A 25,643-nucleotide genomic window follows, 5' to 3' on the forward strand; every position below is an offset into this window, starting at 1 on the left:
CATGGCACACATTAGAATGAAATTAAAATGAGACAGGAAAAGAGAATCAATACTAAATAATGTAAAGGCATAGACAGGTGAAGGTTGAAACAACTTGCCCCTTGACATGTAAGGTTAACTGAGCATAATAGTTCATCTTTTGTTGGATTATTTCATTTTTATCATTTCATTTTGGGGAAAAAATGGTAAAAAAGCAAAATACCATAGATACCATAAAGGCCAGAGTCGTAAATTGGGTCTGTACCTAGAGAGCAAAACAAAACAAAAGTTTTAAGAACACGTTTTGGAATTCCAAGATTACTACCCACCACAGTCTGTCTGAAAATGAAAAATGCCCCGAGTAGAAAGATTCACAATTCAATGACACTATTTTGTAAAAATACAAAAGTTGATCATTTCTGCTTCAGCTTCAAAATCTTCTTGTAAGACTTATAAGACTGTGAGCCCACTGTTGGGTAGGGACCGTCTCTATACGTTGCCAACTTGTACTTCCCAAGAGCTTAGTACAGTGCTCTGCACACAGTAAGCGCTCAATAAATATGATTGAATGAATGAATGAATGAACTGCCAAGACACTAGAAATCACTTTGGGAGCTGACACAGTGAACTGCTCAACAAAAGTTTCCCTGAAAAACGAGAGTTCAAATCTGTCCCTTTTTTTCAACTTGCTGTAGTTGTTATTGCAAATGTATTTTGGGCCCTCGCGGTTGGGGCAATCAACATGCTTCTCATCCCATCTTTACTTATAAATTCTCTCTGATGGTGTCAGTCTGATACGGGTGATTTCCAATTTTAAAGCTCTATATTAACAGATTCATTTGAATCCATATGGGGCTCTTTCAACTACAATCCAGTCTGTGGCACTCCATCACCCTAACACCAACTGAATTTGGCACTTTGTTTATTCTTCACTGGGAAGTCAAAAACTCAATAAGTTCTGTTTTCCAAATAGAGATGCTAACAGAGAGGATCAAAACGCATTGTATTTACATGCATAAATGGACTATTTTCACCTACTCAAAATGGTTGGGTTTAAAGAATTGCTTAGCTAAAAAACAAAACCATAGCAGATTAGCAGCATCCATTTTAAAAATGCTTCTGAGGCTACTGTTATAAAAATTGACTTTGCCATTTCTAGAGAAAAACAGCAAGTGAGTTGACCATTTTCTATTAATAGTCTAGCCAGATCTAGCTGGACTTTGTGGGGAACAGCTAGGAGTAGCAGATGTTTTGGAAATGTGTCTTGCCATCATTTTAATGTTTTATTTTGAAATGGGGCTCCCAAGCCAACCTACTGAATTAGAACTGCTTCCCAAGCCTTCCTTGGACATCCCAAATTCCTCATTTCAGGAAGAAGCCTCTGGCATTCCACTTATTTGCCCTTGTTCAATCAAATAATCAATGGTATTTACTGAGTGCTTACTGTGTGTAGAGCACTGTACTACACATTTGGGAGAGTACAATATAGCAGAGTTGGTAGATACAATCCCTGTCCTGAATGAGCTTATGGACTGGTGGGGGGAGACAGACATGAAAATAGATTATGGATATGTACATAAGTGCCATGGGTGTGAGGGTGGGGTGAATATCAAGGGTATAAGGGGTACAGATTCAAGTGCAAGGGTGATGCAGAAGAGAGGGAGTAAGGGAAATGAGGGCCTAGTCAGGGAAGGCCTCAGAGGAGATATTTCAATAATAATAATTGTGGTATTTATTAAGCGCTTACTATGAGCCAAGCACTGCATGAAGCACTAGAGTAGATACAAGATAAAAGACCAGACACAGGTCCTGTCCCACATGGGGTTCACAGTCTAAGTAGGATGAAGAACAGGCACTGAATCTTCATTTTACAGATGCTGAAACTGAGGCACAGAGAAGGTAAAAAGCCTTTATAATAATAATAATAATGGCATTTGTTAAGCGCTTACTATGTGCAAAGCACTGTTCTAAGTGCTGGGGGGGGATACAAGGTTTAATATATTCTCAAGAGTGATACAAAATGTCTTCATTCATTCATTCATTCAATCGTATTTATAATAATAATAATGATGATAGCATTTGTTCAGAGCTTACTATGTGCAAAGCACTGTTCTAAGCGCTGGGGGGATACAAGGTTTAATATATTCTCAAGAGTGATACAAAACGTCTTCATTCATTCATTCAATCGTATTTATAATAATAATAATAATTATGATGGCATTTGTTAAGTGCTTACTATGTGCAAAGCACTGTTCTAAGCACTGGGGGGGATACAAGGTCTTATATAGTCTCAAGAGTGATACAAAACATCTTCATTCATTCATTCATTCAATCGTATTTATAATAATAATAATAATGATGGCATTTGTTCAGCACTTACTATGTGCAAAGCACCATTCGAAGCGCTGGGGGGGATACAAGGTGATCAGGTTGTCCCGCGTGGGGCTCACAGTTGTCATCCCCATTTTACAGATGAGGTAACTGAGGCACAGAGAAGTGAAGTGATTTGCCCAAGGTCACACAGCAGACGTGGCGGAGCCGGGATTCAAACCCATGCCCTCTGACTCCAAAGCCCGTGCTCTTTCCACTGAGCCACGATTTATTGAGCACTTACTGCGTGCAGAGCGCTGTACTAAGCGCTTGGGAAGTACAAGTTGGCAACACATAGAGGCGGTCCCTACCCGACAGTGGGCTCACAGTCTTTGTCAAGGCAAAATAAGTGCTTAGATCAGCACGGGAGCCATTTGGATGGAGAGGAGAGGGTGGATTTCAGCAACGCTGTGAAGGTACAACCGGCAGGATTTGATGACGGATTGAATATGTGGGTGGAATGGGAGCGAGAAGTCTTTATAGGTGAGAAGAGTGGTGGTCTGTCGTAAACAGAGAGGAAGGGAGTTCCAGGCCAGAGGAGGGACATGGGCAAAGGAGTGGCGGTGAGGTAGTTGAGCTTGAGATACAGTAGTAGGTTAGTGTTAGAAGAGCAAAGTGTGTGAGCTGGTTTGTAGTAGGAAATCAGCAAGCTAAGGTAGGAAGGAGCGAGCTGACTGAGAGCTTTAAAGCTGATAGTAAGGAGTTTCTCTTTCATGTGGAGGTGGGGGGCAACCACAGGAGGTTCTTGAGGAGTGGTGAGATGCAGAGTGAATGGTATTTTTAGAGGAATAATCCGGGCAGCAGAGTGGAGTATGGACTGGAGTGGGGAGAGACAGAAGGCAGGGAGGCCAGTGAGCATTATTACACGAATATTACCATCCAGCAGTGATAAAAGGGAAGACTGATTTATTGAAGCCTCCCATTGAGCCCCCTTCAGGATATACCACCCAGATTTATTTTCACCTTGGTCAAATTAAAACTGCATCTAACCACACATTCCAACAGGGCATCTGAAATCCCGTAAAGTAAACCCAATATAAAACAAATAAAATGAGTTCTGCTCTAGGGACTGTAAAATGAACCCAAGGACCCTGAGGTTTTGCCAAATGATTTGGTTTTTGTTTCTGATTCATTATGGTGGTGGAAGGGAGGTGGGTGTGGTGGGGGGCATTTGAACCTTCTCTAAATCAATTAATCAATCAATCATATTTGTTGAACACTTACTATGTGCAAAGTACTGGACTAAGCACTTGGGGGAGTACAATATAACAGAATTGGTACGTATGCTCCCTGCCCACAATGACCTTCTGCTTCCCCCACCCCACCCCCAACTCAGTAGGAAACTCGGTCTCATTCTCATTTGCTGAAGAGTTTTTTTCTAAATATCTTTCAGACTCCATGAAATGAACTTCCACCTGAATCTTCCTTTCATAATGGGATGGCCAGATTTAGCCCGAGGTGATGAAAGGAGCAGAAAGGCAACGGCAGTGAAAAGGCAATGCTGGAGCTTTATGTGGCAAGAGTAAGCCCATCCCTGAAAGGGAAATACCTTTCACAACCCTGAAGTCTTTTGGAACTTTGGGTGACAGAAAGAGATGCAGAGAGAGCGTATATTAACATTACTAGACTGGGTCTCTGGTTCATCAAGTCCAGCATTCTGCCTCCGGCAGCACCAAAATCAAATCAAATCTGCCATTCTGCTTACTCTCCAGAGCTCAGGATGTCATCGGCATCATTTATTGGGGCTTTGTATATATTGAGTTACTATTATCTGACTGATAATAACACTCTGCCTTTTTAAAGTTCAGCCTTGGTGTGTGTCTTGATGATGTCCTGTCTTTTCAAGTCCTTCAGGTTAGCTACATAAACTAGATCCTTTTATTTCATTTAAATTTAGTGACCTTTTGTTCAATCAAGAGGCTCTTCCGAGAAAGAAATTGGGAACTTCAGCCCACGACAGTAGACACTGATGATTTCATGGGTTTAGGTGGGCACACTTTGGCAGCTAAGAGGTAGATTAGAGAAGGAAGGGCTGAGGAAAAACTCCATGTATTTTGGAGAATGTAGACCAATTATTCAATCACATTTATTGAGCAGCTATTATGCGCAGAGTACTATACCAGGGGCTTGGGAGAGTGTAAAAGAGTTAGCAGACACACTCCCTGCCCTCAAGGTACTTACAATCAAGCAGGTGAAGAACAAAAGCTATCTGAACAAGGAATGGTGCTGAAATGAAAAGGAGGGGGAAATCTGAAGTGTATGTGAGGAAGTAAATGGGCTGAGACTTAGAGAACAGACTTGCAACTAGGACTTGAGTAGGAAGGACTCAGTAACCCAGTATAAAAAGCCTGCCTCTCATCTCAAGCAGGAATTCTCAGAAAAACCAGAATGCTGGCATTGTGTTGATGGAGTCTCTCCAAGCCTCCCTCTCCCTGCCCCCCCACACCAGATAGAAAGAGAATACGTGGGGGAGGTTAGGAGGAAACAAAGGTGGTCAGTTCTCTTGTAATTATTTTGTGTGTATCCCCTACTACACTGTAATCTCCTTAAAGGCAGGGACTGTGTCTGCTAATTCTATTGCAATAATAATAATAATGATGGCATTTGTTAGGTGCTTACTAGCTGCCAAGCACTGTTCTAAGCGCTGGTAATCAGGTTGTCCCACATGGGGCTCACAGTCTTAATCCCCATTTTCCAGATGAGGGAACTGAGGCACAGAGTAGTTAAGTGACTTGCCCAAAGTCACACTGCTGACAAGTGGCAGAGCTGGGATTAGAACCCATGACCTCTGACTCCCAAGCCCGTGCTCCTTCCTCTGAGCCACGCTGCTTCTCCAAGTGTACTCACCATTGTACTCACCAAATGCTCTGCACACAGTAGACTACAAGATCCTTGAGGGCAGGGATCGTGTCTTCTAATTCTATTATCCTCACCCAGTCACTGAGTCCAGTGCCCTGCACCCAGTAGGTGCTGAATAAATACTACTGCTTGATTGACAGGATGATTACAGCAGGGGATTTATGGAAATGTGGGAGTGCCATTGAGCCCTTTGAGGAAGAGTGAAATGACATTTCTCATCAACTCACGCTCACCAAAATGGGAAACGGGATCAGAACATCCAAGACTCCCACATATCTGTGTACAGATCAAAGTTTCAGCATTATGGTGCTCTGCACATAGTCAGCGCTTAATAAATACCACTGATTGATTGGCAGAGAATTTGGGTAAAATACGCTTGAGGACTATCTGATGCTTAGTGACATATTTTGATTTTTTTTTTCCATTTCTTTTTCTCAAAAAAGATCCTTTATGTTCTTTACCTACCAACCAGTGTTCCTGACTGGATAATACTGACCTGCTCTTCTGAGAACATCACTACCTTAAACTTTTGACTGACATTTACCCTGAGAAAGCATGGCCTTTAGATATATATTATGTAAGGTGGAGGCTAATTCCAAACTGGCTTTGTTGCAATTCCTACATTTAGCATGATTGAGCAACTGTGAGAGACCTTTGTGCTACTCACATTATGAGAAGATGGATAAAAACCAACTGCCTCATGATTCTGAATACCGAAACCAAACCTCTTCAACATCTCCTCCACTTGGAGCTAAATACACCTAGTGGGTTGGGTGTTTTTACCCTTCTTTCTTATTTGCAGCTCCTCTTATTGCCCTCCTCGAGAGGTATCAATTGCACCTTTATCTTTCAAATAAAAGGTGGATGGGTTGCTAGGCTCTAAACTAGATTTTGTTGGCAGGTGGAAAGGCATGACAGAGAGACATATTTTCCATTCTCCTGCCAAAATGAAATTTATAAATAATGGCTGAGATTGTTTTTTTCAGATGAAGACAAGCAGAAGAGAGCAAAAGTCACATCTGTTTTCTTCCTTCCAGTTTTCAAATACCTCTAACCTCAGAAAAAATGTTCTTCTTCATTTCTGACCAGTCCCCCGGTTTCAGGGGTGATCGGCAGTGGAAGAAACTTGCCTGGAAACAAGCAATAAATTGTTCTCTTCCACAAGTCCTTCCCTGTTTTACTCATTAACCTGCCTCTCAAACTTGTCACTTCCAAAGCGCATCTCCTTTTGCCCTAGGATCCTCTGTAATGGGAGATGAAAACACCGAGTGGACTGGGTTTGGTGCCTAGCTCCACTAGCGATGAGCAAAGTGGATCTAGCAGAGTACCAATTAACAGTTTGGTTCATCAAGTGACTCATCGTTAAAATGAATACAATAATATTTACTTTTCCCAAATTCACAGGAGGGTTGTGAGACATATAATGTCATGTGGGAGCTCCTAGGCTATGAGAAATCTATTGAAGGATAAAAATCATTAATTAATTAGCACCATTATTAGAAACCTGAAGCTTAATTACACTCCTAAAACGGGCTGGGGTTTTTAAAGCACCAGGCAGACGTATCCTTCTTGCCAGGTCCCTTTGCTTTGATGCCAAGAAGCTGGAACCACATTTTCCGGGGCCAGGTCTGTGAGAAGCAGCATGGCCTAGTGGAATTCTGAGCAGAGGCCTGGAAGTCAGACGACCTGGGTTCTAATCCTGACTCTGCCACTTGTCCGCTGTGTGTCTTTGGTCAAGGCACTAAACTTTTCGGCACTTCAATTTCCTCATCTGCAAAATGGGGGTTTGAGCCCCTTGTGGGACAGAGACTATGTCCTACATGATTATCATGTAGTTACTCCTGCTCTTAGTACCATGCTTGGCATAGACTGCTTAAAATATACCACAACCATTATTATTCTCATCATCAACATCATCATTATCAGTATTAAGACTGATTTGAAATCATCGGCTGAAGAGTTGGCTGGACTCTCTGCCCCAAGCTTACCATTCAGACACATACGCCAAGGTGGCACCAGACCCATCCAAAGGGAGAGGTGGGGTTTCAGAAAAGCAGCAAGCTGAGCAGCATTTGAATAATAATAATAATAATAATGGTATTTGTTAAGTGCTAACTAGGTGCCAGGCACTGTACTAAGTGCTGCGGTGGACACAAGCAAATCGGGTTGGACACAGTCCTCGTCCCACGTGGGGCTCACATTCTCTCACCCCCATTTTACAGGTGAGGTCATTGAGGCCCAGAGAAGGGAAGTGACTTGCCCAAGGTCACACAGCAGACATGTGGCAGAGCTGGGATTAGAACTCATGATGTTCTGACTCCCAGGCCCATGCTCTATCCACTACACCATGCTGCTTCTCTACAGGTAAGGCCCTAGAAAGCGGTCCTGGTGACCTTAGCTAAGGGAAGTCCAGATCAGGCAGTTCTCGATGCAGATCCTCAGAGGCGAATGGAGATCCAGCCACTCTACAAGCCCTAGACTCTTTCAGCTCTTACTCAACTACTTTTCAATCAATCAATAGTATTTATTGAGCACACAGTAAGAATGTGGGAGAATACAATAGAGTTGGCTCAGGATCAATTTTCCCTTTCTCCTCTGGAAATTATTTTGTGTCTGTCTCCCCTGCTAGAAAGTCTGCTCTTTGAGAGCTATTCACTATAATAAGCACAGTGCTCTGCACAAAGTAGGTGCTCAGTCAACTGATTGATTGTTCTCCCCACCCAGATCGTAAGCTCCTTGAGGGCAGGGATCAGGACTACTCACTCTGTCGTACTCTCCCAAGGGCTTTGTACAGTGCTTTGCACACAGCAAGTGCTCAATAAACAAATACCATTGATTGGGACATTCCATTGGCTTCTCAGTTGAGCAAGAGAACACAGTACCCTTCCCTTCCCCTACAACATAAAGAGTTTCGATCATATTTACTGAGTGCTGACTGTGTGCAGAGCACTGTACTAAGTTATTGGAAGAGTACAATATAGTAGAGTTAGCAGACATGTTCCCAGTCCATGAGGATCTTACAGTCTAGAGGGGGAGACAGACATTAATATAAATAAATAAATTACAGATATGTACTTAAGTGCTGTGGGGCTGAAGGTGAATAATGGGTGCAAATCCATGTGCAAGGGTGACGGAGAAGTGGGTGGAAGAGAGGATATGAAGATATTAGTTGGGGAAGGCCTCTTGAAGGAGATGCATATTTAATGAGGCTTTTAGGTGGGGAGAGCGATCATCTGTCAGATACGAAGAGGGAGGGCATTCCAGGCCAGAGGCAGGTTGTAGGCCAGAGGCGGGTGAGATAGATGAGATTAAGGTACAGTGAGTAGGTTGGCATGGATTGGCATTAGAGGAGCAAAGTGTGAGGGCTGAGTTGCAGCAGGAAATCAGAAAGGTAAGGTGGGAGGAGGCAAGGTAGCAAGAAGCCAGCGCATGATGTCAATCATCCCATTTAGCTTTGTTTCACTCTGTTTGGAGACCTGCTGCTAAAATTACTGATGTTTTCTTTTGCATAGTGCATCTGACCTTCAAGAGCTCTCAAAACCTGCACCACTTAACCCCGGCTTCCCATATCTCTTAAAGCGATTTTAAATGGGTTCAAGACAATGTACACTGGTTCCATTAGGAGGAGCGCGGTTCTCTCACCCATTGCACCCTGCAGCCATTGCTGCTGCAACGGGTTCAATAAAGGGCTGTTAGCAGAGGCAGCATTCAGTTCTGCTCCTAGCCAGATCTGGGATCAGCTTCATCTTGGGCGAGTCATTTTTTTTGTGCCTGTAAGCTAAACAGGATACATCAGGGCCAAGGGACTGTCTTTCAATAAAGTACAATTTTTCATCCCTGCAACCACATTCATTCAAGCCAAAGATTTAAGGAATTTCCTAGCACCTTCTTCCTTTCACCAGGCTTAAGCCACAGGAGGCCTAGAAGCATTTCCACTTATTAAAATAATAATTTTAATAATCGTTCTTGCCTGTCCCGCTGTCTACCCCCGGCCCACGTCCTCCCCCGGCCTGGAATGCCCTCCTCCGCACATCCGCCAAGCTAGCTCTCTTTCTCCCTTCAAAGCCCTACTGAGAGCTCACCTCCTCCAGGAGGCCTTCCAAGACTGAGCCCCCTCTTTCCTCTCCCCGTCCTCCCCCTCTCCACCCCTCCCGGCTTTCCTCCTTCCCCTCCCCACAGCACCTGTATATATGTATATATGTTTGTACGTATTTATTACTCTATTTATTTAGTTTATTTGTACATATTTATTCGATTTATTTTATTTTGTTAATATGTTGAGTTTTGTTGTCTGTCTCCCCCTTCTAGACTGTGAGCCCGCTGTTGGGTAGGGACTGTCTCTATATGTTGCCAACTTGTACTTCCCAAGCGCTTAGTACAGTGCTCTGCACACAGTAAGCGCTCAACAAATACGATTGAATGAATGAATGAATGAATGAATGAACTTGCATTTCTTTCCCTCTTTTGTGAAAAAGAATCCCCTTTTCCTTCTTCCTCTTGTCTGTAAATTATTTACCAGTCTGTCTCCTCAGCTAGATTTTAAACTCCTTATGTGTGGGGACGTGTGTCTACTAACTCTACTGTACTCTTCCACATGCTTAGCTCAGTACTCTGCACACAGTATGTGCTCAATCAATTCTACTGATTAACTGATTGATTGGCTGGGGATAGTTTAAGTTGCTCTGGCAGATTTGAGACTCCATGAACTCTTTGATCTAGAATGATCATAAGAATAATAATAATAATAATTCATTCATTCATTCAATCGTATTTATTGAGCGCTTACTGTGTGCAGAGCACTGTACTAAGCGCTTGGGAAGTACAAATTGGCAACATATAGAGACGGTCCCTACCCAACTGCGGGTTCACAGTCTAGTAGGGGGAGACAGACAACAAAACATATTAACAAAATAAAATAAATAGAATAAATATGTACAAGTAAAATAAATAAATAAGTAGCGTAATAAATATGTACAAACATATATACATACATACAGGTGCTGTGGGGAGGGGCAGGAGGTAAGGCGGGGGGATGGGGGGGAGGAGGAGGGGGAGAGAAAGGAGGGGGCTCAGGCTGGGAAGGTATTTGTTGAGATCTTACTATGTGCCAGGCACTGTACTAAGTACTGGGGTGAATATGAGCAAATCAGGTTGGACACAGTCCTCGTCCCACATGGGGCTCATAGTATCAATCCTCGTTTTTCAGATGAGGTAACTGAGGCCCAGAGAAGTGAAGTGACTTGCCCAAGGTCATACAGAAGACAAGTGGCAGAGCTGGGATTAGTACCCATGCCCTTCTGACTCCCAGGCCTGGGCTCTATCCACTTCGCCAGGCTGCTTCTTTCTATATAGTATAATCATTTTTGATGGGGTGTATTGGGCGTTCTGATCATGACTCACAAAGATAGATGGCTAACAAGGGCAGCAACAGTAGCAGGTGAATTCTCTCATGCTGGTTTGAAATATATCACCTCGCTCCGTGACACAGTAAAAATTTCACGAACTAGGTTGGACTGGCTGTGGGCTTGATGAAAGTGATAGGTTGCTCACTATGATGCATAATATGGCAGATAAGGAGGTGGCCAGAGAGCTGGGGTTGATACCTGTGGCCTGCACACATTTAGTAATTTGGAGCCTTGTCCTACAATAACAGTCCCCTGGTTCTACACAATCTGGGACAGAGGAGAGGAAACACTGGATTGTAATCAATTAACCAATCATACTCATTGAGCACTTACTGTGTGCAGCACTGTACTAAGCGCTTGGGAGAGTACAATATACCAGAGTTGGTAGACACTTCCCGGCCTATAACGAGTTTAAAGTCTAGAGGGGGAGGCAGATATTAGTATAAATAAATAAATAAATAAATTACGGATATGTAGATAGGTGCTGTGGGGCTTAGGGAGGGGTGAATAAAGGGTGCAGATCCAAGTGCAAGGGTGACGCAGAAGGGAGTGGAAGAAGAGAAAATGAGGTAGTCAGGGAAAGCCTCTTGGAGGAGCTGTGCCTTCAAAAATAATGATGGTATTTGTTAAGCGCTTACTATGTGCCAAGCACTGTTCTAATCACTGAAGGCTTTAAAGGTTGGGAGAGTGATCATCTGTCAGATATGAAGAGTGCCACGCCAGAGGCAGGACATGAGCGAGAGGTCAGCGGTGAGATAAACAAGATCAAGGTACAGTGAGAAGGTTGGCATTAGAGGAGTGAAATATGTGGGCTAGGTTGTAGTAGGAAATCATGGAGGAAAGGCTGGGAAAAGTCTCATGCGACTCCTGCATACTCATTAGTGGGGAGGACTAGAACTTGATCTGTTTTTAATTCCTCTGGAAGATTGGTGGCTCCATTAACTCTTCCCTAGCCCTACCTGTGTCCTCACTCCAGCTGAATCTGCTTCCTGCTTCCTTCGCTTCCCATGGGGTGTGACAAAACCAAAGCAAGAGCCTTGACCCTCCAGCAGGTAAATGCCTTCTTTAAAATACTTACCACACTTAGTATTATAAAACATTAAGAGGAAAATAATCCTCGGCCTCTTGGGAGCGAGCTGTCCTAGTGGAAAGAACATAGCACTGGGGTTCAGGAGACCCGGATTCTAGTCCTAGCTCCACCGTTTTCCTGCTGTATGACTTTGAAAAATTCACTTGAACTCTCTGGGCTCCAGTTTCCTCATCTGTAAAATATGAATAAAATACCTGCTCTCCCTCCCTTTTAGACTATAATTCCCCTGTGGGATTGAGACAGTGTCCAATCTCATCCTCTTTTATCTGCTTCAGTCCTGAGCACAGTGCTTGGCACATAGTAAGCCTTAAATAAATGCCATCATGATTGTCATTCATTTTTCTCAATGTTTTCTTGAGGTAGCCAGGCAAAACTGTAAAATGCACCTCGTCTCAACTATGTAGAGTCCTTAGCTCTGATAATAATAATAATAGTTATGGTATTTTTTAAGCACTTACTATGTGCCAAGCACTATTCTAAGCACTGGAGTAGATACAAGCTAATCAGGTTGTACCACATGGGGCTCATAGTCTCAATCCCAATTTTACAGGTGAGGTAACTGAGGCACGGAGAAGTTAAGTGGCTTGCTCAAGGTCACACAGCAGACAAGTGGCAGAGCCGGGATTAGAACCCATGACCTCTGACTCTGACAGGGAACACATGTTCTCCACCTGGGCTGCCAACACCTCTCACCTGGAAGTCGTGAGTTGGAGACAAGGAAGGAAATAACTATGCTACTAGATGCCAAGTATTGTACTAAGCGATGGGGTACATACACAATCTTTGCCATCATCGATGGCATTTATGGATTGCTTACCATATGCAGAGCACTGTATGGAGCTCTTGGCAGAGTATAATCCAACAGAGTTGGTAAACACAGCCCCTACCCACAGCGATCTTACAGTCTAGAGGTAACCAGGTTGGACACAGTCCCTGTCCTACATGGGGCTCTCGGTCTATGTAGCAGGGAAAATGGGTAGCAGAGAACGGGAAGCAGCATGGCCTAGTGGATAAAGCACGGGCCTGGGAGTCAGAAGGACATGAGTTCTAATCCTGTCTCCACCACTTGTCTGCTGTGTGACCTCGGGGCAAGTCACTTCATTATTCTGGGCCTCAGTTACCTCATCTGTAAAATGGGGATTAAGACTGTGAGCCCCATCCAGCGCTTAGAACAGTGCTTGGCACATAGCGCTTAACAAATACCACTATTATTATTATATGGGACAGGGACTGTGTCCAACTTGATTAGCTTATATCTACTGCAGCACTTAGAGCAGTACCTGACACACAGAATGCGCTTAACAAATACCATCATCATTCACCCCCATTTTACACACAGCAGGCAAGTGGTGGAGCCAGAATTAGAGCCCAGATCCTCGGACTCCCAGGCCCACGATCTCTCCAGGTGACACCGTAGTGTTACTGCACTGTGAGCGCTTCTTCCTGGTACAGTCTTCACTACCTTCGCCCCACCCCACTGCTGGGCAGTGGCAATAAGAAAAAGGGATAGTGGGTAAGTCAGGAAACTTGCCCCAGGTGCTACTTGAATTCTGAAACTTTCACGTTGAGGGAGAAGAAAATGTGGAACTTTGGCAGCAGATGCTGGGCCAAGTTGGGCATCAGGGAGTTATACCTCCCTCTCACTGAGAGTTGTGTAGCAAATCCCCAAACTCCCTAGTTCCCCAAGCTCCTCATTTATGAAACGCTTGTATGGATAATAATGCTGACCCATCTCCCCAGCCTGAGATGAAGAAGATTAAGTGATTAGTCAGCACACAGCTGCCGAGCACTTTGGAAGGCCGAAAATCATAAACCTGGAAGTGATAACCATCGTGTCTCACTTCTTTGAAATTGCCTTAGTGGGTGAGCTCCTCTCAGGCAGGCCCCTTAGCCCTGATTGCGCCAGAGCAGATATCTCCCCTGCTCTGAGTTGTGTTTCCAAGAATGGGATTTAGATTCACAAAGCAACGGATGTTATCTGCTGAAGAATCAACACCGCCCTCCTCCGTTTCATTTTCCGCTAGTGCTCCCCGAATTCTGGCGGTGACAATGCTCTGTTCCCAGTAGGGAGGAGAGATGTACATTTCAGCTTCTCTCAATGAACTAATCACAGGGATAGTAGACACGTCCAACACTCCACGTGACACTTCCCGATGGCCCTCTGTCAACAGAAAAAGCCATCCAGGAGGGCCAGCAGTCAATATGGGGGCTTCCAGGTGAGCAGTCCCCAACCCCCCAAAGCCTTGGGGTTCAGGGGAAGTTTCTAGGTGACTTTTTTTTGATGGTATTAGTTTGTTAAGCATATGCCAGGAACTGTACTAAGTGTGGGGTAGATATAAGCTAATCAGGTTGGACATAGTCCGTGTCCCTGGCCTGGAATGCCCTCCCTCTGCACATCTGTCAAGCTAGCTCTCTTCCTCCCTTCAAAGCCCTACTGAGAGCTTATCTCCTCCAGGAGGCCTTCCCAGACTGAGCCCCCTTTTTCCTCTCCTCCTCCCCATCCCTGCCGCCCTACCTCCTTTCCCTCCCCACAGCACCTGTATATATGTTTGTACAGATTTATTACTCTATTTTACTTGTACATATTTACTATACTATTTATTTTGTTAATGATGAGCTTCTAGCTTTATTTCTATTTATTCTGATGACTTGACACCTGTCCACATGTTTTGTTTTGTTGTCTGTCTCCCCCTTCTAGACTGTGAGCCCATTGTTGGGTAGGGACCGTCTCTATATGTTGCCAACTTGTACTTCCCAAGCGCTTAGTACAGTGCTCTGCACATAGTAAGCACTCAATAAATGCGACTGATGATGATGATTGAATGAATGAATGAATGAATGAAGCTCACATTCCCCCATCTGACCAATGTGGGAACTGAGGCCCAGAGAAGTGAAGTGACTTGGTCAAGGTCGCACAGCAGACAAGTGGTGGAGTCAGGATTAGAACCCAGGTCTTTCTGACTCCCAGGCTCGTGCTCTATCTGCTAAGCCATGCTGCTTCTCTAAAGGACTTTAGGGAATCCACTCCGGGTCCCAGCTGCCCCAGGAAGAGGCTGTTTCCAGGTCAGGATACTTGTTGAAGGAGGGCAGGTAGTGAGAGAGGAAAGGGGAGTTGAGTACATTCTAGTAAATTTGAAGGAGTTCTGTAAGGTTAGGTTAGAACTGTTGGGTTTTTTTAATGGTATTTGTTAAGTGCTTACTATGTGCTAGGTACTCTACTAAGCACTGGAGTAGATGCAAGCTAATCAGGTTGAACACAACCTACATGGGTTCCCAGTCTTAATCCCCAATTTACAGATGAGGGAACTGAGGCCCAGAGAAGTGAAGCAAACTGCCCAAGGTCACACAGCAGAAAAGCACCAGAGCTGGGATTAGAACCCAGGTCCTTCTGACTCCCAAGCCTGGGCTCTACCCACTAGATCATGCTGATTCTCCTTCCCACGGGATCCTCACAAGCTGAAAGGATCTCCCCAGAGGAACTCTGGAACAATGTCAGCCAGCTCTGGGGAAGGTGGGAGGAGTGGCTTGTGAGAAACCCTGAACCCAGAGTCAGAGCCACCCAAAGCAGACCTAACTCCCACCTCGTATGCCTGTTTTAAACCCTCGGGGTAGTTCCGGGATACTCCATAGACAACTGGTGGGGAGAAATTAGGGGTTCCCTGGTAGAGTGATGAATGTATTCCTTTGTGGCCACCAACTGCATCCCCTAAATCCCCTGCAGCACAATTTCTAAGGTTTTTGGCATAACCCCACATCCTCCTTCAAATGAATGCTGATCCCAGGCTCAGAGATGGAGAGAAAAATCAGACCAGCCTACAACAACAATAATAATAACTGTCATATTTGATAAGTGCTTACTATTTTCCAAGCACTGTACTAAGCACTGGGGTAGATACAAGATCATCAAATCAGAAGCAGTCCCTGTCCCGCATGGGGTTCACACTCCAAATAGGAGAAAGAGTGGCCACTGAATCCCCATTTTACAGATGAGGAAACTGAGTCACTGAGAAGTTAAGTGAGTTGCCCAAGGTCACACAGGAGGCAAATGGCAGAGCAGAATTAGAACCCAGGTCCTAGAACCCTGGGAAGTAGCATAACCTAGTGGATAGAGCATGGGCCTGGAAGTCAGAAGGACCCGGGTTCTAATCCCGGCTCCGCCACTTGTCTGCTGTGGGACCTTGGGCAAGTCAATGAATTTCCCTGTGCCTCAGTTACCTCATCTCTAAAAATGGAGATTAAGACTGTGCGCCCCATGTGGGCCCTGGAAGTGTCCAACCTGATTAGCGTGTCTCTACCCCATCACTTTGTACAGTGCCTGGCACATAGTGAGCCCTTAAAAATACCATAAATAAAGGGTCCTCTGACTCGAAGGCCTGAGCTCTTTCCACTAATCACATTGCAGGAAAGTTACAAAGGAAAAATTGGGATCTTGGTACTGGTTTGAGGGGATTCTGAGGCTGTAAATGGTTTGAAGAATCTGACCCTAAACATTCCCTCTCAGCCCGGGTTCCAGAGAGACAAGGAACAGGCTTCAATCCCAGTGCACTGATGGTGCCACGGCACAATCCCACAAGGGGAAGGTTTTGACCCCTCTCCCTCCCTATTAGTGGTTTGCCCCAACTTGCAATAGGCCAGGCATTCTCCTTTCGGCACGTCGAGAGGGCTGGCACTCCTAACCTTCTTTGTCTTTATTGGCCTCGTATCAGATCTCTGAGACTTTGTGCCAGGAACTATAGGGTAGTGATGCGTTGGCCAGAATCCTATCTTCATCATCCCCGCTTCAGGGCTGAGGTAGGGTGTCTGCCTCCACTTCTGGTGAGCTCCCATTGTACTGTACTCAACACAATACTGTATTTATCTTAATACAGTACATCCACTTTAGTTGGCACCATTTATTTTTGCCAGTTTGTCTTTGTTTCCATCTCCGGTGCAGGCAGCTCCCAACTGCCATGATAATTAGCGAGGAATTCAAAGCTGGATGAGGATACCCCACCCTATTCAATGTCAGAGCAGTGACAATTCTATCAACTACACTTACAAATGAAATCAGGCTTGATCTTTGATGCTGCACTGTAGTAATGTATCTGGCACTCCCAAAGAAATAACCCAGGAAAGAGGTAACAGAAAATGACTATTGCTATTGATTACTCTTTTTTTGATATGGTACTTGTTCAGCACTTACTATGTGCCAGGCACTATATCAAGCACTGGGGTAGATACAAGCTAATCAAGCTGGATCCAGTCCCTGTCCCACGCGGGGCTCACGATCTTAATCCCCATTTTACAGATGAGGTAACTGAGGCACAGAGCAGTGAACTGACTTGCCCAAGGTCACACAGCAGAGAAGTGGCAGAGCCGGAATTACTATGAAATGGACAGCTGGGTTTGAGAATGGAAAAATCCCTCTATTGAAGGAGGGTTGAGAGGGTCAAGGGGCTGAATTAAGGCCACTGCAATCACTAGCATTGAGCCTGACTTTACTCCCTGCTTTGAGAAAGCGGTCGCCTTCATCCATGGAGAGATCACTCTGTGGTTTTACATGGGGAATAGAAGGGAACATGCCTCCTGCTGTCACCCTCACAAGGATACTATGGAATATCGGGCCCTTTTCCTCAGCAGGAGGGGCTCCACCCCTCATCCTTGTCCCCAACCTTTCAGGGGCGTGGGTCAGTGCGGGGGTAAAGAACGAATAAACGTCAGCTGCTGAAAAGAGGAAAATGAAAAGGAAATGCTCCAATTCCGCTCCCTAAATTAAAGGTATGGCAATGTACAGCAAGTATAATCTCGAGCCCATTCTGAAAAGACGGATGGTAGGTGGCTTGCTCTTCTGGCCTACACCTTCTGCCCTAAAACATCCCCATGGAAACTGATCACCGCTGGGGCTACATCCTCAGTCCCATGCTTTCATTCATTCAATCACATTTATTGAGTGCTTACTGTGTGCCGAGCACTGTACTAAGTGCTTGGGAGAGTGCAATATAACAATAAACACACACATTCCCTGCCCACAACGAGCTTATTCTTCCACGCTCCTCACAAAGGACAAACTCAAAGCCTGCATTAGGCCTGCTGGCTTCAACTCTAAATTCAGCCAGCTTCTTCCTGCCTCACAGCAATCACCCAGTGGCCCTAAGGCCCCTTCGTCTCTCGCCGCTCTCCAAGACCTCCTGGCTCCCATGGTCCAAGCGCACTCACCGTCAACAGGACGGCCCATGAAATGAGCGTCCACCCGTTTCTCATCTTTCCCATACTCGTTCTTGGCCATCAGGGTATAGGCGCCATTGTTTACATGAGTGGGGTTGTCCAGCTGAAGGCAGCCATGGTATTCGGTGTGATTGGTGACGTGGATTTTGGTGCAGATATACTTAGACTCGTTCAGGATAGCCCCTTGGTGGAACCACTGCAGCGTCGGCTTGGGGTTGCCTTTCACAGTGAATGGAATGCACCAGTGGTGGTCTGAGGTTGGAGGTTCAAGAAATGTGATCGTTGGCGCAACTAAACCGAGAGATAGATGGACAAAGAGAGAGAGTGTGTGTTAATGGCAGCAGAAATCTTGACAATCCCTTTTGTTATTGTTTCCTCTTTGTACATATCAAATGTATCAAAGATCAGAGGTTATAACAGCATATATAAATGAGCATATAAGAGCATTGTTCTGTTTTGCTGTCTGTCTCCCCCTTCTAGACTGTGAGCCCATTGTTCGGTAGGGACTGTCTCTATATGTTGCCGAATTGTACTTTCCAAGCACTTAGTACAGTGCTCTGCACACAGTAAGCACTCAATAAATATGACTGACTGACTGAATGAATGAATGAATATGATGATCATGCATGACGTCATATTTATTGAGCGTTTACTGGGTGCGGAGCACTGTACGAAGGGCTTCGGAGAAGATAATATAACAGAGTTGGTAGACACATTCCCTGCCCACAGTGAGCTTTCAGTCGAGAATCTACATCACCAGTGGCCCATCCAGCTTGAGATTCTGTCTCCCCCAGGGTCAACGGACTGCTTGGGGGAACTGGGGGATGGTAGCCCATCTGGCCATAATAGTAATAATTATGGTATTTGTTAAGTGCTTACTATGTGCCGAGCACTATTCTTAGTCACCCATTATGGACCTCTGTCCAGGAAATGATCCAAACCCCTCTTGAATCTACTGATTAAGGACCACTCATCCATCCAATCAATCAAGCAATCAATGGTATTTACTAAGCACTTCCTGAATACAGAGCAATGGACTAAGTGCTTGGGAGAGTACAATAGAGTTGGTAGACACTATCCCTGCCCTTGAGGAGTTCACAATCTAGTAGGGAGTTCCTAAACCTCTCTTGAACCCACTGATATTTTTGGCCTGCACATCCCTCCATGAGAAGCAGTGGACACCACACCATATTACGGTCTAGCCACAGAAAAGAACTAGAGCAAGCGGCTCATTGGACAGTTCCTCATACGGACCTGGACGCCACCTCGATAAATCCCGCTGTAGCCCGATGCCGATTCTGGAACAAAAGTAAACCCAAGCAGACCACAAAGCAGATCATGAAAGGGCTCAGCTTCAGTAGGTTTCCATTTATGGATGGGTGTGGGGGGGGGGGGGGGTGGACGCGCACGTGTGTGTCTGTATGTGTGTGTGCGCGCGTATGCACAAATGTGGGTGTTACCTAGACTTAGCCAAGATCACAAACATCAAAGATCAGAGGGGAGCTATTTTGGGCACCGTTTCTGACCATCTTGCATGAAGCCTTGATCTGTTGAGACTTTTCTAGGGCATGTCAAATGAAAAAAGTGGTTGCCAAGGCTTAGTATCCCCCAAGTATAATAAATTGATGTTTTACACTGACTGTCAGTAGCAGAGGCTCATAGGAAACCATCATATTTAATTCACTTCATCTGGATTTGTGCTAGGTTCCCAGAGGTAAAGGGTCAATGCTTTTATCCTCTAAATGCCCGTGCTCTTGTCTAGGTCCTGACGGACAAATAGATTGCAGATTATTCCAAGGTCTAGTAGGAACTACTCTACCCATGGCAAAACAAACATTACCAGTTGATTTCCAGACAATAGAGTTCCTGCCCTGTATAGAGAGCTTTTCACATTTTATAATCACTTTTAACACCGCCTTTCTCTGATGATTGAGGAGAGAGAGAGATGAATACAAATGTACGTGTGGGCCAGACTTTCCAAAGAGAGGTGGTCTCCAGCCTCCGAAAACTGAACAGCAGTTTATACTGTTGAAGTGAGAAAGCAGCATGGCTTAGTGGATAGAGCACAAGCCTGAGAGTCAGAAGGACCCAAGTATAGTGCTCTGCACACAGTAGGTGCTCGATAAATACTATTGACTGATTTGGGAAAATTTAAGGGTAATTGTACATCCAGTGGAATTTCACACTTACTGGAGAAAATACTCTTTGAGAGAAGTTGAATCTTCCGTGTTGGGCATAATGCACGGATCTTGAGTTTGGCAAAAGAAAAGTTCATAAGGATTCCTTTTAAAGGAACTCTACTACAGATGAGACAGCATGTGCTACGCTCAATGGTATCGGTTTCAAAATATCAAACGATACAATGAAGCAGGTCAGACAGTTTGGCCACTGCCCATTTCCAATGCGATCACCAGAAGTTCACTGGCAATTGACATGAACAGAAGGTGGGTAATATATGAGAAGGCTCTGAGTGAAAAAAGTAAGACCCAAAGGAAAGAAAAATAATACACAGATCAAAGAAAAGCCAACAGGAAGGTAAGTGTCAGAAAGGGGAGAATCTGCAGACCTGAGTCAGGGGTCCAGTGTGTCAGTGGTAATTGTGTTTCATTTTCTGAAGAGGATTTGTCAAGTGCCTCGTGTCCTGTCTCTGCAGGGGGTCTCTCTCTCACAGGCGCCACCCCAACATTAGTGTCAATACACCAGGCTGGAAGGGTGACATTTTATAAAGAAAGGTGCTCGCCCCACTACAGAATCCTCCCTTTGTGACCTCCCTGTAGACTATAAGCCCCCCCTACACTGTAAGCTCATCGTGGGCAGGGAACGTGCCTACCAACTCTGTTATATTTTGCTCTCCCAAGCACTAGGTACAGTCCTCTTCACACAGTAAGTGCTCAATAAATATCATTGAGTCACTGATTTACATCCCCCCTCCCTTTTCTACTGCTACAGCATGAGACTGTGTGTGTGTGTGTGTGTGTGTGTGTGAGTGAGAGAGAGAGAGAGAGAGAGAGAGAGAGAGAGAGAGAAAGAAAGGGGGTGAGGAGGAGAAGGAGGAAATTAGAAGGTCAAACATCTCAAGATGAGGAAGTAAGATTCCAAACAATAGTATGAAAAAAGTTAATATTTCACTGGAGGAGCAGGGGCGGAAACATACTTGGTCTTTAAATCGAATAATCTATTAAGAGAAATGGGAAAAGGTCACTGCTTCCTATACCAGGGTGTGTTGCGCCAGTCTTAGGGACAAGCAAAATGCGCAGAGTGCTGAAGGTTAAGGGGGCATCTGACAGCATCTCAGAAATCAGAAGGCTGTGTTCAATGCCGCAGTTGAGGCAGTGTGTGGAGGTTTTAAGTCTCAGAAACCCTTGGAGCGCACAAGCCCTTTTCTCTCTCCTTTCATCCACCTCAGCCAGGAGGTGCAACTGCAAAAGCTCTCAATGGTTGCTATCATATTTGAGTGACGTGGGCACTGGGTTCCTGTGCTAAATCAGCATGGTATCAGCCAGTGCCTCCACTTGAGTAACTCTAGTTCAATTACAAAAGCAGAAAAAACTCAAGAAGTGATGTACAAGTTGTGTTGCCTTTTCTAATCTAGAGAGCAAAGGTGATTGGGAAAAGGCAGTTTATTTAAGCACTTACTCATCCGTGGAGCCATTGTGCCATTCTCTTCTCCCTCCTACCTCTAATCTGTTTTGTACCTGTCTCCCCAGCTAGAATGGATGGTCCTCATGGACAGCTAACAGGTCTGCTAATTCTACTATAATCTTCCAGTGCTCTTCAAAGCCTTATTGAAGACACACCTCTTCCAAGAGGCCTTCCCTAAGCCCTTTTTCCTTTTCTTCCACTCTTTTCTGCATCGCCCTGACTTACTCCCTTTATTATCCCCCTTCCCAGCCCCATAGCATTTATGTACATATCCGTACTTTTATTTATTCATATTAATGTCTGTCTCCCCCTCTAGACTGTAAGCTCGTTGTGGGCAGGGAACGTGTCTGCTATATTGTGCTGTACTCTCCCTAGCATTTAGTACAGTGCTCCGCACACAGTAAGCACTCAATAAATACCACTGACTCACTGACTGGCTGAACAACTGCTCTGCTCCCCTTATACAATATATGCTCCTTGCGGGTAGGGATTGTGTCAGTTCTATAGTCTGCACTTCTCATATTCCGAATATGGTGCAACTGCACTGTGTGAGTGCTCAATAAATACTAATACCACCATTAGTACCGTACGTGTTCATGCCAACCTGCCCCCCACCCCCCACCCCAACCAATCAGGATAAATGTACACATCACGCACCCATTCACAATCCCCTTTGGTAAGAATGAAAACTGAGTGCAACACGTATGGCCCATTAAGAAGACTTCATTTTTTGGCACCCGGAGTCAATTTTCCCCTTCACAGTGAGCTAGTAGGAGAGTGAGTGGGAGTGGAGCCAGGAAACAAGACCGATGCCCATTCCTCAACTTGGGGAAAGCAGACCCCATGCCTACACTGTTTAACAATCTCTGCAAACCTGTTGCCAAATCGGTAAGTGAGGACTTGGCCATGGTAATCAGTTTTTTAAAAAAACATGCACGTTAGTCGACTTACAATGCACCGTGAGGTTGACAGAATCCTGCTCTCTTCCCACAATATTTTCCGCCACACAAGTAATTTGTTTTCCGCTGTCATCGGGCGAAATACCAGTTATGCTTAAGGAGGCCAGTTTCTTACTTGTGTCCACCTAGAAATGAATAAGAACAAATAGGACAAAAAGGCTTATGTTTAGGACTTATTCCCTATTTGCAGCCATCTGGCCTTTCATCCATCCCCTTTCCCCAAAAAGGGCCGGGTTTGCGGCCTAGCTCTTGCCCCTGGGCTGCTCTGTGAGGCCGGGCCTATCCGCTTCTCCTCCCCCATGCCTCCGCTAGATTTCAATCTCTGAGGTGAGAAAATCAGACTCTAGGTAGCTCCCTTCCCCTCCCTCCTGGGGAAGAGACCCCATACTCTAAAAGGCAAATCTCTTTCTTTAAAACAATCTGCTTGGTCTTTGGGGATGAAGAACAGATGGAAAATAAATGTGCACCAACAACTCCATACTTCAAGCCGCTGCCTGGATCGTTTTTGTGCAGAAACGCTCTGGGCATGTTACTCCCCTCCTCAAAAATCTCCAGTGGCTACCAATCAACCTATGCATCAGGCAAAAACTCCTCACCCTCGGCTTCAAGGCTCTCCATCACCTCGCCCCCTCCTACCTCACCTCCCTTCTTTCCTTCTACAGCACAGCCCGCACCCTCCACTCCTCTGCCGCTAATCTCCTCACTGTGCCTCATTCTCGCCTGTCCCACTGTCGACCCTTGGCCCACGTCCACCCCCTGGCCAGGAATGCCCTCCCTCCACACATCCACCAAGCTAGCTCTCTTCCTCCCTTCAAAGCCCTACTGAGAGCTCACCTCCTCCAGGAGGCCTTCCCAGACTGAGCCCCCTCCTTCCTCTCCCCCTACTTCCCCTCCCCATCCCCCCTGCCTTACCTCCTTCCCCTCCCCACAGCACCTGTATATATGTACATATGTTTGTACATATTTATTACTCTATTTATTTATTTATTTTACTTGTACTTATTTATTCTATTTATTTTATTTGGTTTATATGTTTTGTTTTGTTGTCTGTCTCCCCCTTCTAGACTGTGAGTCCGCTGTTGGGTAGGGACCATCTCTATATGTTGCAAACTTGTACTTTCCAAGCGCTTAGTACAGTGCTCTGCACACAGTAAGCGCTCAATAAATATGATTGAATGAATGAATGAATGAGTGAACTCATTTTCCATTTCTATTTGTGATTATGGAAAATATTAAAAGACGATGACAGCACTTAATACTATCTCCAAGACAAGTATCTTGTGTCTGTAACACCACAAAGCTGAACATAAATCTTACCACATGTTTGGAGATCAGATTATTTAAATCCCAGGAAATATCAGGAGCTGGAACTCCTGAAGTGTTACAATACAACGTGAGACTCCTTCCTTCTTCAACGGTCAGGTTGTGTGTGATCAAATTTGCCGACGGCAAGCCTACAAAACAAGAGGAGGAAAAGCATATAGGTGTGTATGTAGTTCCACCTGTATACAGGTACACTCTCCATCAAGAACAGCAACCTCTCAATGAGGTTTTCTACGCTCTGAATTCGATCTGGATCATTTATTCTCAGGTACCGACTCACACAGACCCAAAAAGTAGTTCTGTCAACAAGCATGGCCGATGTGCTGTGGGAGAATGCATTTTGGCAACCAAGTGTACAAACTACTCCGAACTGCAGAATAACAGGCTTTTCAGGTAGCTTGTACCCTCTATCTCGTGTCATTATACTTCTTTCAGCAATGTTAGCACACTGAGAGACCCTAGAGTGATACGGTGAACATCATTTTCTCTTGTAACAAGCGGACTCCCAATTAGTAGGTTGAACGACACATTAGTGGCAACACACTTTTCAATGATAGGAGACATAAACTTATATTGAACTCTTCTTCAAAATCGTCATTTAACCCTATGGTGGTAGCGATCAAATGAGGGGGAATCATGGCATTATAAATCATAGTCAGAGGCCTAACCAAAGGGGTAAAATCGTACCATTCATAATAATATGCATTCAGTCTTATCTTTTTAAGGGCTTTTTAGCCCTTTTGTGTACATTTATTCTGGGCAATTCTCATGTCACAGGACTGCAAGGCATGAAAACCCTCCGAGCATTTTGAATACCTTATCACTTCAACATTAGTTTTTCTTTATTAATGAGTAACATCCAGGCTATTAAACCATCACACATGAGTCTGATAGACTGCTCAAAACTACCAAACGGGTGGAAATGACATTTCTACATTGAAGAGGCCGCTGAAAACCTTATAGTCCATTAAGAATGGTCCAGATAACAATAATAATAATAATAATTATGGCATTTATTAAGTGCTTACTATGTGCGAGGCACTGTACTAAGCGCTGGGGAGGATACAAGCAAATTGCATTGGACACAGTCCCTGTCCCACGTGGGGCTCACAATTTCAATCCCCAATTTACAGACGAGCTAACTGAGGCACAGAGAAGTGAAATGACTTGCCTAAGATCACACAGCAGATAAGTGGCAGGGTCAGGATTAGAACCCATGACCTTTGACTCCCAAGCCCATGCTCTTACCACTAAGCCATGCTGCTTCTCAATCTACCTTCCCATATGCATCGCCTATGCACTTGGCTGGATACACCTAATGCCCTTTGAACTCATTTCCTCTTTTCCCACTTCCTTCTATGTCACCCTGACTTTCTCCCTTTATTCTCCACCTACAGTTCCACAGCACTTATATTCATATTCCTAATTTATTCATCTATATTAATGTCTGTCCCCCACTCTAGACTGTAAGTTCATTGTGGGTAAGGAATATATCTGTTATATTGTTGTGTTGTGTTGTACTCTCCCTAGTGCTTAGTACAGTACTCTGCTCCCAGTAAGCGCTCAATAAATATGATCGATGGATTGATAGCCCCACAGCACTTATGGACATATCTTCATACCTTACCGTTTCCCCTATCTGTAATTGATTTTACTTTCTTTCTCCTCCACCGTAGACTGTAAGCTCCTTGTCACCAACTCTACTGAATTGTACTTTCCCAAGAGCTTAGTACAGTACTCTGCACACAGTAAGCACTCCGTAGATACCATTGATCCATAGACTCTTGATTAACCTTCCCATGGATTATCTAC

At 44.8% G+C, this 25,643-nt stretch overlaps 1 protein-coding gene across 6 annotated transcripts in view; it reads right to left on the reverse strand.

The window, feature by feature from the left end:
• NTRK2 (neurotrophic receptor tyrosine kinase 2) overlaps positions 1 to 25,643 on the reverse strand; it is a 380,216-nt gene that overhangs the window by 280,284 nt on the left and 74,289 nt on the right. For 4 of the 6 annotated variants that reach the window (XM_038769415.1, XM_038769418.1, XM_038769414.1 and 1 more), the window contains exons 8-11: positions 23,826 to 23,962; positions 22,501 to 22,633; positions 17,899 to 18,198; positions 203 to 244 (exon numbers count right to left, since the gene is read on the reverse strand). In XM_038769415.1, coding sequence (XP_038625343.1) covers positions 203 to 244; positions 17,899 to 18,198; positions 22,501 to 22,633; positions 23,826 to 23,962 — 612 coding nt within the window. The remainder of the gene's footprint in view (positions 1 to 202; positions 245 to 17,898; positions 18,199 to 22,500; positions 22,634 to 23,825; positions 23,963 to 25,643) is intronic. The other 2 variants (XM_038769419.1, XM_038769417.1) reach the window with 1 other exon arrangement.

The sequence above is a fragment of the Tachyglossus aculeatus genome, chromosome X4 (assembly GCF_015852505.1).
Source record: "Tachyglossus aculeatus isolate mTacAcu1 chromosome X4, mTacAcu1.pri, whole genome shotgun sequence".
NCBI lineage: Eukaryota > Metazoa > Chordata > Mammalia > Monotremata > Tachyglossidae > Tachyglossus > Tachyglossus aculeatus.